We start from the raw sequence: 16,453 nt of genomic DNA, 5'->3' as shown, positions 1-16,453 counted from the left end.
TAATAATGAGTATTATTCATTTGTGTAATATTTAGTTACTGGTTATTTTTGAATCACTTGGCTTGTAAATTTCCCCGCAAGCTACTAGACTGTTTAGTTCCATTAGAACAGAGGAACCACCCTCTGCTTACCATTTTGATACCCAGTACTGATGATACGTGGGCCTTTAGTAGGTTCTAAATAATTATTGATTAAATGAATGATTCATTGCTTCTCTAATGTGGAAATCTAGTCATGCTAATTCTTCTCAATGACTTCTTTTTTTTTTTTTTTTTTTGAGATGGAGTCTGGCTCTGTTGCCCAGGCTGGAGTGCGGTGGTGCAATCTCAGCTCACTGCAACCTCCACCTCCCGGGTTCAAGCGATTCTCCTGGCTCAGCCTCCAGAGCAGCTGGGACTACAGGTGCACGCCACCACGCCTGGCTAATTTTTGTATTTTTAGTAAAGATGGGGGTCTCACCATGTTGGCCAGGCTGGTCTCGAATTCCTGACCTTAAGTGATTCGTCCATGTCAGCCTCCCATAGTGCTGGGATTGTAGGCGTGAGCTACTGCACCAGGCCTCAGTGACTTGTTTCTTGAAGCAAGAACGGGTAGGCACTTGTTCTTGGAGAATGTGACCTGGTAGGCACTTGCCAGACTCACATCCATGCAGTTTAACCACTTCGTTTTCCAGAAAGTCACATTCTGAATTCCGTGAAATCAGGGCTTGCAGCAAGGGTTGTGTCTGTCTGACAATATGTATATCTGTGTATCCTGTGGAAATGCATTTTTAAACTAAAAAGTTATATAGATACTTTTAGAGATCATTAATCAGGATCATTAACGTTTTCCTTTTTTGGATTTCCTTGTCTTCCCATTTGAACCACGTTTTCTGCTTTTCTTTAGTATGTTTGGCAGAGAAAACGGAAATGGAGGTAGTGGCAGGAGTCAGCAGAAAGGTAAATGGAACAACTGGCAGTATTTGTGAACCAATAAAACTGTCCTGCAAGCAGGACTCGGCAAGTTTGGCATACAAAATTGACTTGTTTCCAAATAAGCTTTATCAGTTTCATAGTGTTTTTTGACAATTTGTAGGAAAGGTTCAGTAGTATTTGTTTTATATAAACAACCTAGAATTCTGAGTTGCAGATCCTCTGTGTAACTGAGAAAGGATCTTGGGGGTTATGGCCCAAATGTTGCATAGGATTGTTAAAATATGTAGCATTTTTTCTCAAAGTATATAATTTGTATATTTTATGTGATCAGTGACTCTCTTTTTTTTTTTTTTTTCCAGTATATTTTTGGAGATTTTAGCCCTGATGAATTCAATCAATTTTTTGTGACTCCTCGATCTTCAGTTGAGGTAAGACAAAACTGTGTTTTAGTGAGTACGTGGGTAGATACAATTAATAGTTATGTTTCTATTTTAATTTGTTTTTTTTTAAATAAAGAATTCCAATGTATAGAAAAGTATGGAGACTAATATGAGAAATGCCTCAACCCACCAGTTAGATTTGACTGACATTTGATTTGACATTTTGCTTTATTTACTTTATTAGGCTTTGAAAAGCAAATAAAGCATTACAGAGGCAATCGAAGCCTTCTTTGGACCTGTCTCCCATCTCTCCCCAGAAGTAACTACTCTGCTGAAATTCGGAAATATTGGTCCTGACTGGTTTTCACCTTTTATCATATACGTGTATATCACCATAGTCAATTGTAGTGTTTTATGTGCTTTAAAGTGTCACGTAAATGATATACTATATTTATTTTGTCGTTTATTTTAAGCTAACGTTGTATTCTTTATGCTGAGAAATTTGTCCTTGTTCTTTGATTTCCAGTGCTCAGTACCGCTGATTGAACACAGTGCAATTTACTTACGTATTTTCCTGTCAAGGGCCATTTAGGTCTCTAGTTCAGCCGTTAAAAATATTGCACTCAATGTATTTTATCATGTCTCCTTGTGCCCCTCTGTGGGCTCCTCCGGGACACAGACCTGGGAATGGAATTACTGGGTTCTGTGGACTGAGCCTGTTTAGTTTCACTAGAGACTGCTCTTTTGCTATCTAGGATTTTAACAGTCTGCATTCCCATCAGCAGTGCATGGGAGTTTTCTTGCTCGTATTAAAAAAAAAAAAATTCTTGCTAACTCTTGATGTTGGCATATTTAAAATTTTTGTGAATCTGATGTGTGGTAAATGGACTCTCATTGTTTTAATTTACATCTCCCAGATTACAAACAGCTGGATACTATTTCATTATCTTCCCGTGTCTACTGGCAAAACGGATGTCCTCTGCTGTGAATTACTTGATTTCTATCCCTTGTCCGTATTTTTAAATCAAGTAGCTTATCTTTTTCTTACTGATTTTAGGATTAGTGTTTGGTTTTACAGGCGTCTGTTCCTAGAATGAGGGCTTTAAGCTTCACATGTTAGGCATCTTTTTGGGGTTCGGTTTTTTTTGTTGTTGTTGTTGAATAAGAGGAGTACACTTTTAACTTTAATGTCAACTGAGTTGATTTTTTTTTCCTTATAGTTTGTGGATTTTTAGTTTTAAAAATATCTTTAGGAAATTCTTTCCATCCTTGAGATAACCAAGACATTTGTCTGTTTTCTTCTAAAAGTTTTCAGATTTTGTTTTCATGATTCAGGTGTAATAAGCTGAAATTGAGGCACTGAATTTTGTGTATGTGTGAGGTGGCATCGAACTCCCTGCCCCTGTGGCCCTGGCAGGTGCCTCCTCACCATTCATGGGGAACTCAGCCCTTAGCTGTCCAGTCAGCCCTGTTGGTCAGCACATTCCCCCTGGTTCCGAGTGTGCTATTCTGTGGGCCTATTGCTTATCTCTATAGAAACACCGCACGTTTTATTTTATTTTTTATTTCTATTTTTTCTTTTCTTTTCTTTTTTTCGAGACAGGGTCTCACTCTGCCCAGGCTGGAGTGCAGAGTGCAATCACAATTCACTGCAACTTTGACCCCCCCGCCCTGCCTCAAGGGGGTTCTCACGCTTCAGCCCCTGAATAGCTGAGATTACAGGTGTGTGCCGCCAGGCCGGGGTAATCTGTGTGTGTGTGTGTTTTAAAGTAAGGGGATTTTGCATTTTTTCCCACGTAACACCGATGTTACCATACGTTTAGTTGCTACAGGTTTTCTCAAGTGTACACATGTGGATGGGTGTGTGCCTGTTTGCAAGTGAGTAGACAGCTTGAGTTTTCATGTGATAGGAAAGTGAAAAGTGCACCGTATTTCCAGTCTGAAGGCCTGGGGTCGCTTCAGTTCTGCCACTTCCACAGGCTTGGAGGGCTTGGGCACGTTCTTTCCTTTTAGGCCTCCCATTTCTTTTCTCTCTATTTTGTTTTTTAAAATGAAAAAATGCAGAATGCTTATTCACGTCACGGAAATGTTGGGAAATCAGCTAATGTATGGTCCCATAACTAGTGAGTAACAGATGTTAGTAGAAATGGATGACAAGGGTACAGATGGTAAGTTATGCCAAACCTTTTATTCACAGAAGATGTGACTGTCTCATGAAAATGAGCTCGAGCTTCAGAACTCATAATGTGTGTCTGGGCTTATTTGGGCTTTTCTGTTTTTCTTATTTTTGAGCATACGGTGAAGTTTGGAGGGATATAAAAAGAGTTTATCAAAATCACAGTAACCTGCAAAAGGGAGATGCAGGCTAATTAACATAATCGGATGGAGCTGTTTTCCCCAGTCTTCAGGAGTCTGAATTATAATAGCACATCATTACACAGGAACTCACTTTCATGGGGCAGCGTGTGGTTGGGCCTGTGGGTGTGTGAATGGCGAGGGCGTGTCACTTGGACCTGTGGGTGTGTGAGTGGTGAGAGTGTGTCACTTTGATTTGTGTGTGCGTGAATGGGGAGGGAATGTCACTTGGACCTGTGAGTGTGTGAGTGGCGAGAGTGTGTCACTTTGACTTGTGTGTGTGTGAGTGGCGAGGGCGTGTCACTTGGACTTGTGGGTGTGTGCATGGTGGGGGCGTGTCACTTGGACCTGTGGTGGGTGTGTGAGTGGTGAGAGTGTGTCACTTTGACTTTGTGTGTGAGTGGCGAAGGCGTGTCACTTGGACCTGTGGGTGTGTGAATGGTGAGGGCGTGTCGCTTGGACCTGTGGTGGGTGTGTGAGTGGCGAGAGTGTGTCAGTTTGACTTGTGTGTGTGTGAGTGGTGAGGGCGTGTCGCTTGGGCCTGTGGGTGTGTGAGTGGCGAGGGGAGGGCGTGTCACTTCCACAGCACAGTTTGGCCTTTTATCTCTCAGGTAACATAATTGCCGCCGAAACATGCTGTGTTACTACCATGTGGCCGTGGCATAAGTTACAGTCTAGCCGAATTTTTCATATGCTTTTTCTCGGCTATTTTAGGAGCTTGATAAAACATTGTTTTCTCTACTTGGGGCCATCAGTTGAAAAACCAAAATTAAGAAGTGTGGGATGTTAAGATGAAAGCGCGTTCTACCTTCCTGCAGAAGCGCCTCCTGCCAGCGGAGGGCTGCTTTGTCTTTCAGTTTGCTTGCTTGGCAGCTTGCCACTGGCAAGATAGGGTGGCTAGTAATTCAGTGGAATCAGGAGTAACGAATTCAGGTGAAAGGTAGCTGGCATCTTTTCTAGAGTTGTGCTCCAGTGATTTAAAAATTATTTTCTCCAGTGGAAAAAATGCAGTCCAGCTTATTTAATAAGCATGTTTAAACCTCAGTCGTAATCCTGTTATTTATGTTCAGAAAGAAAGAGGAAATGCTCACCATTCTTTCAAGTTTCCCGAATCTCAGCTTTGGAAGTAGCACACGTCCCAACCATGACCGAGTAGATAAGCCCCCGATGACGCAGTGTTGGCAGTGGGCAGTTTGTGTGGCGTGGGTGTGTGTGGGTACTCATGGAGAGTGGAGAGTAGAGACAGTTCTTAATTTGATGTGTTTTTTTTTTTTTTTCTTTTTTTTGAGACGGAGTCTCGCTCTCTCACCCAGACTGGAGTGCAGTGGTGCGATCTGGGCTCACTGCAAGCTCCGCCTCCCGGGTTCATGCCGTTCTCCTGCCTCAGCCTCCTGAGTAGCTGGGACTACAAGCGTCCGCCACCTCGCCCGGCTAATTTTTTGTATTTTTAGTAGAGACAGGGTTTCAACGTGTTAGCCAGGATGGTCTTGATCTCCCGACCTTGTGATCCACCCGCCTCGGCCTCCCAAAGTGCTGGGATTGCAGGCGTGAGCCATCGCGCCTGGCCTAATTTGGCGTCTTAATGGGATTTTAAAGGAGGGCTTTTGTGGTTCAGTAGAGTCTTTGAGACGGAAAGCAGAACATACAGGTAACTCCAGAGGGAGACTTCAGAACATGACCTTCCTAGCCACGGGCCCAAGTATCCTTTTCTTTTTCACAAGGCTGCAGCACTGTTTTCAGACTGTGTGTTTAGCATAGCTATTAATAGATAACAGTTTTTTCCATTGCTCACTTTGCATTTGTGTAGGGAATTTTATGTCTTTGCTTTGATTTTTGAACTTTGTATTCTTACAAATAATTACATAGTTCATGAGTGAACTTCGAACCATCCTTCCATTTTTATTCTGTTGTGTATTTGGATATCCACTTCCCACAGACTAAGGGCATCTGATGTATGAGGTAGGTTTGTTGAATGAAAGGTGCTGTGTGCCTGTGGAGTAAAACACACACATTTCCACAGTGCCACAACCCATCTGGCATTCCTGCAGGTGCACTCTTTTATCAGCTTAGCAAATCAGAGTAAGTGTGTTGAGCATGCTTACGGAAGGTGGCAGTGTCATCTGGGAGTTTGATGGTGGTCATCTCACTGGATCCCTGCTGTGCCTCATACTAGCAGTGTTGCCTGGCTTCCTCATCTGTCAGAGGGCCACAATAACAGGACCTCCTCCCCAGAGTTGTTGAGGAGCAGGATGTTCGCTTGGAACACCCTGAGTGCCCAGTCAGTGCCACCTGGTGTCACTGGTCCAGCCTCTCCACCCTCAGTCAGCGCCACCTGGCATTACTGGCCCCACCTCTCCACTTGGCTTGTCCTCAGCGTCATCTGTGTATTTTTCCCGATTGCTGGGGTTTTCTTCTGCGTGTTTTGGGAGTGGCTGGAAGGTAAGTGAGTGTTCACACCCCGTGGTTGAATGTTGAGGAGGGGGGCAGCCGGAAGATGGTGAGCAGGGTTCTAACAGCTCTCTGCCTTGCACTGGCTTTTGAAGTGGATGGGTGGGTGAAGAGGTCCCTTCTCCGAATTGTGCGTCTTCCTGGCCTGCTGCACTCTCTCGGGTCTGGAGGTTTTCTTCATCATTCTGTCTTCCCCAAGCAGAACAGAATACCGGAAGTGTGAAGAGAACATTGATACAATAGTGATGAAACTGTTTTGACTCAGAAAAAGATGATTTCTTGATGTTACAATGATTTTGTGTAAAAATAGTGATTCAAAACACTTTTCATGCCTTAAAATAATACAGCTTTCTGTCACCAGGGGGCATCCTAGTGTCATTAACAGAAAAAGAGAGGGCATTCTATGTATCAGTTTCTAAACTGTCTTTTGTGACCACAGAGGGTTTTGAACGAGATTGGAGGCTTCCTGAGACACGCGTGGCCGCTGTGTCCACTGCCCTTATAGACCCACCTCTCTGCTCCAGGTGCCTGCCAGCGTCAATGCTGGTGTGTGGAATGGTCTTTGCATTGCGGGTGCCAAGGCTAGTGTAGCCCATCTCGGCATACAGAATGCTTTCTCCTGGGTGTCAACGTGATGAGTACTAGGTTGCCCCCTGGTGGTGGAGATAAGTGCAACTGTCATCTCCTGAAGGTGTTGGCTTCTTTGAATTGCCGTGTGTTTTCCTGTTTGTCATAATTCTCTGGGAAGAGAACTTACTGGGTTACTTGCAGAGAGAAGCTTTTATTGCTGTGATTATTGAATTGGTGTGCTGAGATCTCGTTGGAGAAATCAGCTGAGGAAGCCAATCAAGCAGCAGCTCTCATACAGTATTGGGCATGAGACTCATCCGGGAGCCTCTGAACTTTGCGGCCCTCAGGCCATTCCTGCACTGGCCATTGTATTGCAGTGAACAGACTTGGGAAGTGCTGCACCAGAATGTCTTTTTGTTCTTTTGTTCTGCCCTCAGGTAGCAGTTTGTCTCTCTGCTTACCTTACCCCTTTTCTTCCTAAACTTTTTTTTTTTTTTTTTTTGAGATGGAGTCTGGCGCTGTTGCCCAGGCTGGAGTGCAGTGGCACTATCTCAGCTCACTGCAAGCTCCGCCTCCCGGGTTCACGCCATTCTCCTGCCTCAGCCTCCTGAGTAGCTGGGACTACAAGCGCCTGCCACCATGCCCAGATAATTTTTTGTACTTCTTAGTAGAGACGGGTCTGTTTTTTTGTTTGTTTTGTTGAGACAAAGTCTTGCTCTATTGCCCAGGCTGGAGTGCTGTGGCACGATCTCTGCTCACTGCAACCTGCACCCCTCAGGTTCAAACGATTCTCCTGCATTAGCCTCCGAAGTAGCTGGGATTACAGGTGCCTGCCACCATGCCCGGCTGATTTTTTGTATTTTTAGTAGAGGTAGGGTTTCACCATATTGGCCAGACTGGTCTAGAACTCCTGACCACAAGTGATTCACCCACCTCAGCCTCCCTAAGTGCTGGGATTACAGGCATGAGCCACCATGCCCGGCCCCTTCCTAAACTGTCTTACACCCAATGTGTCCATTGGAAGCATTTCCAACTCTTAAATAAATGTTATGGAATAGCTAGGAAGAAGCAAATTTTAAGTTATTTTTGAGATAACCTTTCAGCTTTTTACAAACAGGTCAGACAGTTCCCATTCTGCTTTCTGTCTGCCAAACAAGGAATGTGACTTTTAGCTGTTAATTTAGTTAATTAAGGCACTGTGATAAAAAGGGAGCTGCAGTCACCAGGCTTTTTGTTTATAGTGCGCTTTCATCTGTTCTCCGACCACGGACTTGGTCCCAGTCTCTACTGGCTGTGTTGCAATGTAGTGATCGTGAATAAGAGGTGCAGTCAGGAAGAGCCATCTTCGCTAGTGCGCAAACAAAAGTGTCTGTGGTCTGGATGGTCAGTCACTGACATCCTGTGGAAAGAAGGATGTATCATAAGCATTTTTTTTTTTTTTTTCTTGAGACGGAGTCTCGCTCTGTCGCCCAGGCTGGAGTGTGCAGTGGCGCATTTTATTGTAGCTGATTTACGTGTCCATTGGAGTTCATTTTTATTCCTTTTGGCTTCATTTTCGGATCTGTTTAATAGTGATAAATATTTGAAAGCATTTCTATTGTGTTTTTTTCCTTAAATGAAGATGATTTAGATTGCACTGACTCTTCATGTATGTTATTCTGCTAAAAGTAATGGCATGCAAAGTTGTATGGATTAAGAGTTTTAATGAATTGTTGCCTTAATTAAATGGTAAGTGTTGGTTTTAACATTTTGTTGAATTAAAATTTGTTTTCTGATTCCTTGTGCAGCTTCCTCCATACAGTGGAACAGTTCTGTGTGGCACACAGGCTGTGGATAAACTACCTGATGGTAAGCTAGTTCTCTCCTTATTTCCCTGAAGGGAATTTGGCCATAGGTGCTGGGTGGGCAGGCTGCCTGTAAACATTGTTTCCCATTTGAATAAACATTTCTTTGCAGCTTGAAGTTTTTGCTGTAAACTGTAATGTATTCAATCGCTGAATCACTTTGACTAGTGAGTTGGTTTTAAAGTGTATCCTGTGCTTCGGAGTGCCAGCCATTTAAGATTTAGTTTAGGAGATGGTTGAGTTCTTTTTTGCCTAACATTTCTGAGTGCAACAGGTATGTTACTCTTCATCAGCACATGCTGGAGTTGAAGTGAACTTTGGGTCTTGTTGCTAAGCAGCCTGCTGCCTCCAGCGCCAGCTAGCTTCTGAGCCTGTATTCTTTGTAAACTAAGGGGCAGCTGGCATCTGTTGTTCTTGCAGTTCACATTCATGTCCTGGTCTGTCGCTGACTCTTGGGAACTCAGGTCACCTCTTCACCTCCTAGTCTGTTACTTTTTTGGGTCTCCATCACAGGCACTAAGCTGATTGCCAAAGATGGTGCTTATGGAGATGCGATGATTTTGTATTGCTTAAGTACCCAGTGTTGGAATAGCAACAAGGTCGTTTAATTATTGACTGCAGGCTGCCCTTGCACAGTTCAAACCTGTCTAGATCATGTTTCAATCTGAATCACTTTAAAGGCCCTTACTGGCCTCCAGGAAACTGATGCCAAACTTTTTCTTTGAGAGTTAGGGGTTTGGATTCCCTGTTCAGTTAGCATGGTCAGACTTATGAAAGGGGTTTTAATTAGAGTTTAGGCTTCAATAGAAACTTTGAAAAGACTAACCAAAGGTTTTATCTCCAGTAACATCAGGGAGTGATTATATCTAACATTTTAGATTTATAAGAAATGTGGGAGACCATAAGGGAAAGAGCTGAAGCTTGAGGGACCCGAAAGCCGGGCTGCTCAGCCTCCTGAGCCACCTTTTAATCGGCTGATGTCAGCCTCTCAGGCATCTGAGTCAGTGGGACTTCCTCTGTCACTGTGTGCTTTGCACATAGTGAGCATGCTGCTCACGTTGAACCAGTGCTTACAAATGCGCCATGATTTTCCCATGCACATCACTTCTTTGAGTTCACCGTCCTCCCTGTGCAGTGGGCACCACCAGCTCCCCCAGCCTCTGGAGTTCTGCTTCCCCCTCCCTCCTTCCAACCCGCCTGCCTTTTTCAGTGACTGCTTCTTGGTCCTTTTTCTCCATTCTTTACTCTCTTCCCTCTAAGTCCTGCCTTTTTTCTGCCAAAAACATGACTGGAATCTTGCCACCAGTTTGCACAGTTAGTGACAGGCCTGCTTTTCTCTGCAGCCTTTCTGGGTATCTTGTGTTTCCATGACATTAGTTTCTCTTCCAGTGCCTGTTCGACTGTACAGAGCCTGTGGGCACTGTCATGGACCTGCCTCCCTTTCCAGCCGGCTCAGCTGCTGATGGCAGGGTCCATTTCTGTCTGTCACTGTGCCTGTAGTATCTGGAATGTTGTAAGCCCTCAGTACATTTGCTGGATGAATGGTTTAGGATGCTTTATTCTGCTCCCTACCACCACCTCCAGCTGCAGCAAGCCCTTTGCAGAGGCACCTCATCATGGCTTCCCTTTTACATCTCAGCCTTTTCTATTTTTGTGTTTTTTAATTTTTTTATATTTTAATTTTTGTAGGTACACAGTAGGTGTACATATGTATGGGGCACATGAGATATTTTCATACAGGCATACAGCAAGTAATAATCACATCAAGGTGAATAGTTGTCCTTCACCTCAAGCACTGCCTGTTTTAGATGTTCCTAAAGGTTGAGATACCACTCTTTCACCCCGCCCTTAGCAATTCAGTGATCCATCAAGTTCCACTGACCTCTCTAGTTTCTGATAGAAGTTGATCACTGTTTCCTGCATCCAGAAGAATCCTTTTTCTAAAGCTATTCACAGCCTTCTCTCTCCTCCCTCCATGTTTTCATTCTCAGTTGTTTGTATTTGTCTCCCTAATAAATGTGAAGTCTGAACAGGGCCCTTGTGTTACTAATCTCTGTATATTTCCCTCCCTCGCCCCCTGCCTTGTAGTCCAGGCCACTCTTCTGCATGTACTGCAGTGAGCAACCTTGGAGAAATGCTGTGTTAGGATTCATGGTTTTATGAGCCTCTGCCTGCATTACCTGAGTGTTGAGTTTCCATCTTCCTAATGTATTGATTGGGTTGTTGAAGCCAAGCATGCAGGCCTTCCTGCACTTCGTCTGCCTGGCAGATGGGGCTCTGAGCTCTCTGCCATGCCGTGCAGGGCACGTGCGTCCATTGTGAGTGTTCCTCGATAAGAAGAGGAACTGTGCTGGCTGGGAATCTGCCTTCTAGTGAGATGATCAAACATGGCATTGAGTAAATGTTTGACACTAACTATAACATACCGAAATGGTTCTGTTCACGTTACATCACATTCTAGAATGTTTTATGTTCTGATAAGATTGAAAATTGAGATGTGGACAGCACATCTGTGTCTTAGAAATAATCAGTCTTGCATAAGCAGAATGGCACAACACGTTCTAGTTTCGAATGTGATTTCACAGCCTTCAAAGGGCAGGCTTCACGTGGAGCGTTCTTCCCCAGGCACACCCGTTTCAATCCGGGGAGCCTTGACAGCCCCAGAACATCAGGGAACAGGGGATGCCTGGAACGAAAATGAACAGTCAGCCCCTACATATATGATAATAAATTCATTTCCCCTTGATAATTCTTTTCAAAGTAAGGAAACAAAAAATAAATCGTAGCCAAAGGAATTAGATGGTCGTGACTTTATACATAAACTTGCTGTTAGGTGTAATCGTCATCGGTGTTCTTTTCCAGGAACTTTCTGTTGTTGGGGCAGGATTGTGCTGCCACCACCCCTCACCCCTCACAGTGGGGGGCTGTGATTCCAAAGCATACGAAGATTCAGGAGGCCTCAGGAGGCTGTGTAGCTCCAGCCTCCTGCCCACTCACTTGCACGTAAATGGCCCCTCTCAGGGTCTGTATTTTTTCTTCTACAAAAAGACTTCTAGGGGTCCTTCCAAGGTAAAATATATTCAGTTCTCTGCAGTAGAACACCGTTCTTTGGGTATTAGTTTCTTTTCTTGAGATAGATGCCTTGAAAAAAAGTTTGCCCCTTAATGCTAGCCTGGAAGAAATCTTTATGCGCTAAAGATGAAATATAAGGCGTGTGTCCTTCCCTTAACTTCAAAATGTGTAACTTTTTTTATCAAATATAAGGTGACATTGATGCTTCATGTCTGTTAAAAGACACAATTGATTCTAAAACTTAACCTGATTTCAGAGATGTAAAGTATAAAAATACGTCTGTGTTAGTTAGCATGAATGAAATATGTGGATTGCGGTTAACTGGGAAGGAAGTATTGAAGACTTCCCAAGAGATATTTAAAAGTTCACAATTCTAACTTTTTCTTTTGGTATTTTTGGAAGGCTTTACCACCGATGGAGTTAATCCAGTGTGAATTTATTTAGAGGATATTTGCATGTGTTCATGTCAGGGCATTTTTCAGACATAATTGAAGGTTACCAGTAGAGGAGACCAAGAGAGAGAGAATTCAGAAGAGTGCTCTGAAGTGCGCTTTTATATATAGGGTTCTTTGTTGTTGTTGTTGTTGTTGAATCTTTTTTTGGCATCTTTTTTTGTTTGTTTTTAAATTTATACTTTCTAATTTCTCCTATCCAGTATGTACAGGATTCTTTGCGTAGTTCATGTTTTTGGAATTAATCAAATCACATTAACTAGAGAAGCTGATTTAACCATGTTTTAAGTCCCTAAGTTAGTTGTCATGATCTTTTAAAATTTAAGTTGTCCAAAATACATATTCCTTTATCTCAGGCATAAGGCAGCTATAAGAAAGTCAGATTCCATTGAGGGGTATTTTTAAACTGGCAAAATATTTGCTTTTTATTACAAATTTATTTTAATTTCTACCTTCTGAAAGCCTTGCTTAGCTAGAAAGATAAGTACAGGCTTCTGCTTTTCATATTCCCAAACTAAATAATAATTTTATAGTTGTTTCATTTTCAGCAAATTGTTCAGCGTAAGTAAAGGACGTAATAGATTTGTTGATTAGGAAGAGAATTTAAGGTTTTCATTTTCAAAGAGAAAGTGCGTAATTACTGGTACTTAGAGTTTGTAGAACTGAGTTCTTAACTAATAGTTTTCTTTCTAAACAGGACAAGAATATCAGAGAATTGAGTTTGGTGTCGATGAAGTCATTGAACCTAGTGACACTTTGCCGAGAAACCCCAGCTACAGTATTTCAAGCACACTGAACCCTCAGGCCCCTGAATTTATTCTCGGTTGTACAACTTCCAAAACAACCCCTGATGGTATCACTAAAGAAGCAAGCTATGGCTCCATCGACTGCCAGTACCCAGGCTCTGCCCTCGCTTTGGATGGAAGTTCTAATGTGGAGGCGGAAGTTTTGGAAAATGATGGTGTCTCAGGTGGTCTTGGACAAAGGGAGCGTAAAAAGAAGAAAAAGCGGCCCCCTGGATATTACAGCTATTTGAAAGATGGTGGCGATGATAGTCTTTCCACAGAAGCCCTGGTCAATGGCCATGCCAGTTCAGCAGTCCCGAACAGTGTCAGTGCAGAGGATGCAGAATTTATGGGTGACATGCCCCCGTCAGTTACGCCCAGGACTTGTAACAGCCCCCAGAACTCCACGGACTCTGTCAGTGACACTGTGCCTGACAGTCCTTTCCCCGGAGCACTCGGCAGTGACACCAGGACTGCAGGGCAGCCGGAGGGGGGCCCCGGGGCTGATTTTGGTCAGTGCTGCTTCCCTGCAGAGGCTGGCAGAGACACCCTCTCAAGGACAGCTGGGGCTCAGCCCTGCGTTGGTACCGATACTACTGAAAACGTTGGAGTTGCTAATGGACAAATACTTGAATCCTCGGGTGAGGGCACAGCTACCAACGGGGTGGAGTTGCATACCACGGAAAGCATAGACTTGGACCCGACCAAACCCGAGAGTGCATCACCTCCTGCTGACAGCACGGGCTCTGCATCAGGCACCCTTCCTGTCAGCCAGCCCAAGTCCTGGGCCAGTCTCTTTCACGATTCTAAGCCCTCTTCCTCCTCGCCGGTGGCCTATGTGGAAACTAAGTATTCCCCTCCCGCCATATCTCCCCTGGTTTCTGAAAAGCAGGTTGAAGTCAAAGAAGGGCTTGTTCCAGTTTCAGAGGATCGTGTAGCCATAAAGATTGCAGGTATAGTTGAAAAGATACAAATCTAGAGTGAAGATAGGAGCAGACCTCCTCAACTGGGCTTATAGACTGTGGTGACAGAGTGTTACCCATAACAGTGGCAGATTACCTGTGTGTTAATAGCACTGTCTGAAGAATGCCTATGTCTTAAATGTTCTCTAAAAATAAGACAATATAGAAACAAATGGGAGGAGAGGGTTGTTATAACTTTATGTTAAGTGAAAGATCCATGTCTGTTAGCAGTTCTTTTCTGTTGACAAGTTACATTTCCATTTCTTGCCTTTTGTTCAAGTAATTCTGCTCCATGGTGTGAATGTATAATGGACTTTTTCTGTGATATACCTTTGGTATGATAATCCTGATTTGTAGTCACTGTGTGCTCCTTTTTTATATTTCCTAAGATATAAGAAAGCATTTTGTGAAATAACATATTTTTTTTTAATGCCTGTTTTGCATTGAGTAAATAGATTTTATTCAGAATTTTGATACACCAAGGTCAGCTTTTGAAAGGAAGAGAAAAGTGTTGAGTTCAGCCCAAAGTTAATATTTTATTTTAGAGTGCTAAGGCTCAAAGTAGAAACAATTCACAATAAAAATAGAAAGCTGCATAATTCACAGATTGTTTTTAAAAAGTTACAGTAGAATGTCAGAAATACAGCAGGGTATGAAAGAGGTATGTGTGCTCACATAACCGCATGTTGCTTAACGATGGTTATGTGTTTTGAGATGTTCATGTTAACATCAGTGAGTACTACCCAACACAGATGGGAGAGCCTTAGGCTAGTGGTGCAGCCGATTGCTCCCGGGCTGCAAACCTGTCCAGCGTGTTACTACTGAATACTGTAGGCAGTTGTAACACAGTGCTAAGTATTTGGGTGCCTGAACACATTTAGACATAGAAAAAATATAGTACAGATATGGTATAAAAGATGAAAAGTGCTTCAGCTGTATAGAGCACTCACCATGAATGGAGCTCGCAAGACTGGAGTGGCTCTGGATGAGTCAGTGCTGAGTGAATGTGAAGGCCCAGGACAGTACTGAGCAAAGCCGAGTTTTATAAACACTCAGCACTTAGGCTATACTACGTTGATTTACAAATTTTTCCTCAATAAGAAATTAACCTTAACTTACTGTAACTTTTTTACTTTTTATTTTACTTTTAAATTAAAAATTCTAAACTTTTTGACTCTTTCATAAGAACACTTAGCTTAAAACACACACTACAGCTATACAAAAATATTTTCTTCCTTTTTATTCTTATTTTGCTATAAGCTTTTTTATATTAAAAATTGTTTTTAACTTTTTAAACTTAAAAACTAAGACACAAACATTCGCCTGGGCCTGCACAGGGTCAGGAGCATCAAGACGTCACTAGGCGGCAGGACGTTTCAGCTCCGTTAGAATCTTGTGGGACCATCATACGTGCGGTTCGTTGTTGACCGAAATGTTGTTACACCGCTCGTGACTGTACATACCTAAGAAGCAGAAGCTGTGTCGTAAGGTTGGATTCTACCAAGCCTGGTAGCCAGATCTTCAGATTCTTACCCTAGTAGCCAAGTTAAAATAAGCTCCTCAGCCTCTCCGGGTAGTGGACTACAGGTGCTCGCCACCAGCCCGGCTAATTTTTGGTATTTTTAGTAGAGACGGGGTTTCACCGTGGTCTCCGCCCGCCTCGGCCTCCCAAAGTGCTGGGATTACAAGCGTGAGCCACTGCGCCCGGCTCGTTTAGGCTTTCTGTAATACTTTCTGATGTGACCTTTTGGAACACCTGACAACCTTCATTACCAGGGTGTAGCAGCAAGCTGCCAAATGCACACCCTTCTATGGATGGTCAGAATCGTGTAAAAAATAAAACACATTCTTTCGGTGGCAGTAGGATGATAGCAAGCAATGTATATATATATTTTTAAGAGTATTTTGTTCCTTATACAAAATACATTATCTCAGGTACTCTTGTTGTTCTGAAGTTTTCTTAAATGAGGAAATGATAGGCCAGACATCGTTGTTTTGGGCTTCATATATATTTTTTAAAGCCAGGTGTTTTTTGTTTTTTGTTTTTTTTTTTTTGAGATGCGATCTCACTCTGTTGCTCAGGCTGTAGTGCAAGAGGCACAATCTTCGCTCACTACGGCCTCTGCCTCCTGGGTTCAAGTGATTCTCCTGCCTCAGCCTCCCAAGTAGCTGGGATTACAGGCACATGCCACAACGTCCGGCTATCTTTTTTTGTATTTTTAGTAGAAATAGGGTTTCAACGTGCTGGCCAGGCTGGCCTCAAAGTCCTGACCTCAAGTGATCTGCTCGCTTCAGCCTCCCAAAGTGTTGGGATTCCAGGCGTGGGCCACCGCACTCAGGCCCGGTGATTACTTGAACACAGCTTTCAGAATGTATTTATTGCAAGGACTGGTACTGTAGGCGGATCACAAGGTCAGGAGATCGAGACCATCCTAGCTAACACGTTGAAACCCCGTCTCTACTAAAAAAATACAAAAAATTAGCCGGCCGTGGTGGCGGGCACTTGTAGTCCTAGCTACTCGGGAGGCTGAGGCAGGAGAATGGCGTGAACCTGGGAGGCGGAGCTTGCAGTGAGCCGAAATGGCGCCAGTGCACTTCAGCCTGGGCGATAGAGCGAGACTCCATCTCAAAATAAAACAAAACAAAAAGATTCTGTAAGCTTTTGTATAGA

General features: G+C 43.3%; 1 protein-coding gene across 2 annotated transcripts in view; it reads left to right on the top strand.

Moving 5' to 3' along the window:
• USP10 (ubiquitin specific peptidase 10) overlaps positions 1-16,453 on the top strand; it is a 77,121-nt gene that overhangs the window by 32,380 nt on the left and 28,288 nt on the right. The window contains exons 2-5 of one of the 2 annotated variants that reach the window (XM_032156294.2): positions 886-938; positions 1,274-1,342; positions 8,455-8,515; positions 12,733-13,773. In XM_032156294.2, coding sequence (XP_032012185.1) covers positions 909-938; positions 1,274-1,342; positions 8,455-8,515; positions 12,733-13,773 — 1,201 coding nt within the window. In that variant the 5' untranslated portion in view covers positions 886-908. The remainder of the gene's footprint in view (positions 1-885; positions 939-1,273; positions 1,343-8,454; positions 8,516-12,732; positions 13,774-16,453) is intronic. The other variant, XM_032156295.2, reaches the window with a different exon arrangement.

Source organism: Hylobates moloch, unplaced genomic scaffold (genome assembly GCF_009828535.3).
Source record: "Hylobates moloch isolate HMO894 unplaced genomic scaffold, HMol_V3 SCAFFOLD_6, whole genome shotgun sequence".
In the NCBI taxonomy this organism is placed as follows: Eukaryota; Metazoa; Chordata; class Mammalia; order Primates; family Hylobatidae; genus Hylobates; species Hylobates moloch.
Note: the sequence above shows the minus strand (reverse complement) of the source record. Positions and strands in the feature narration are given on the sequence as shown.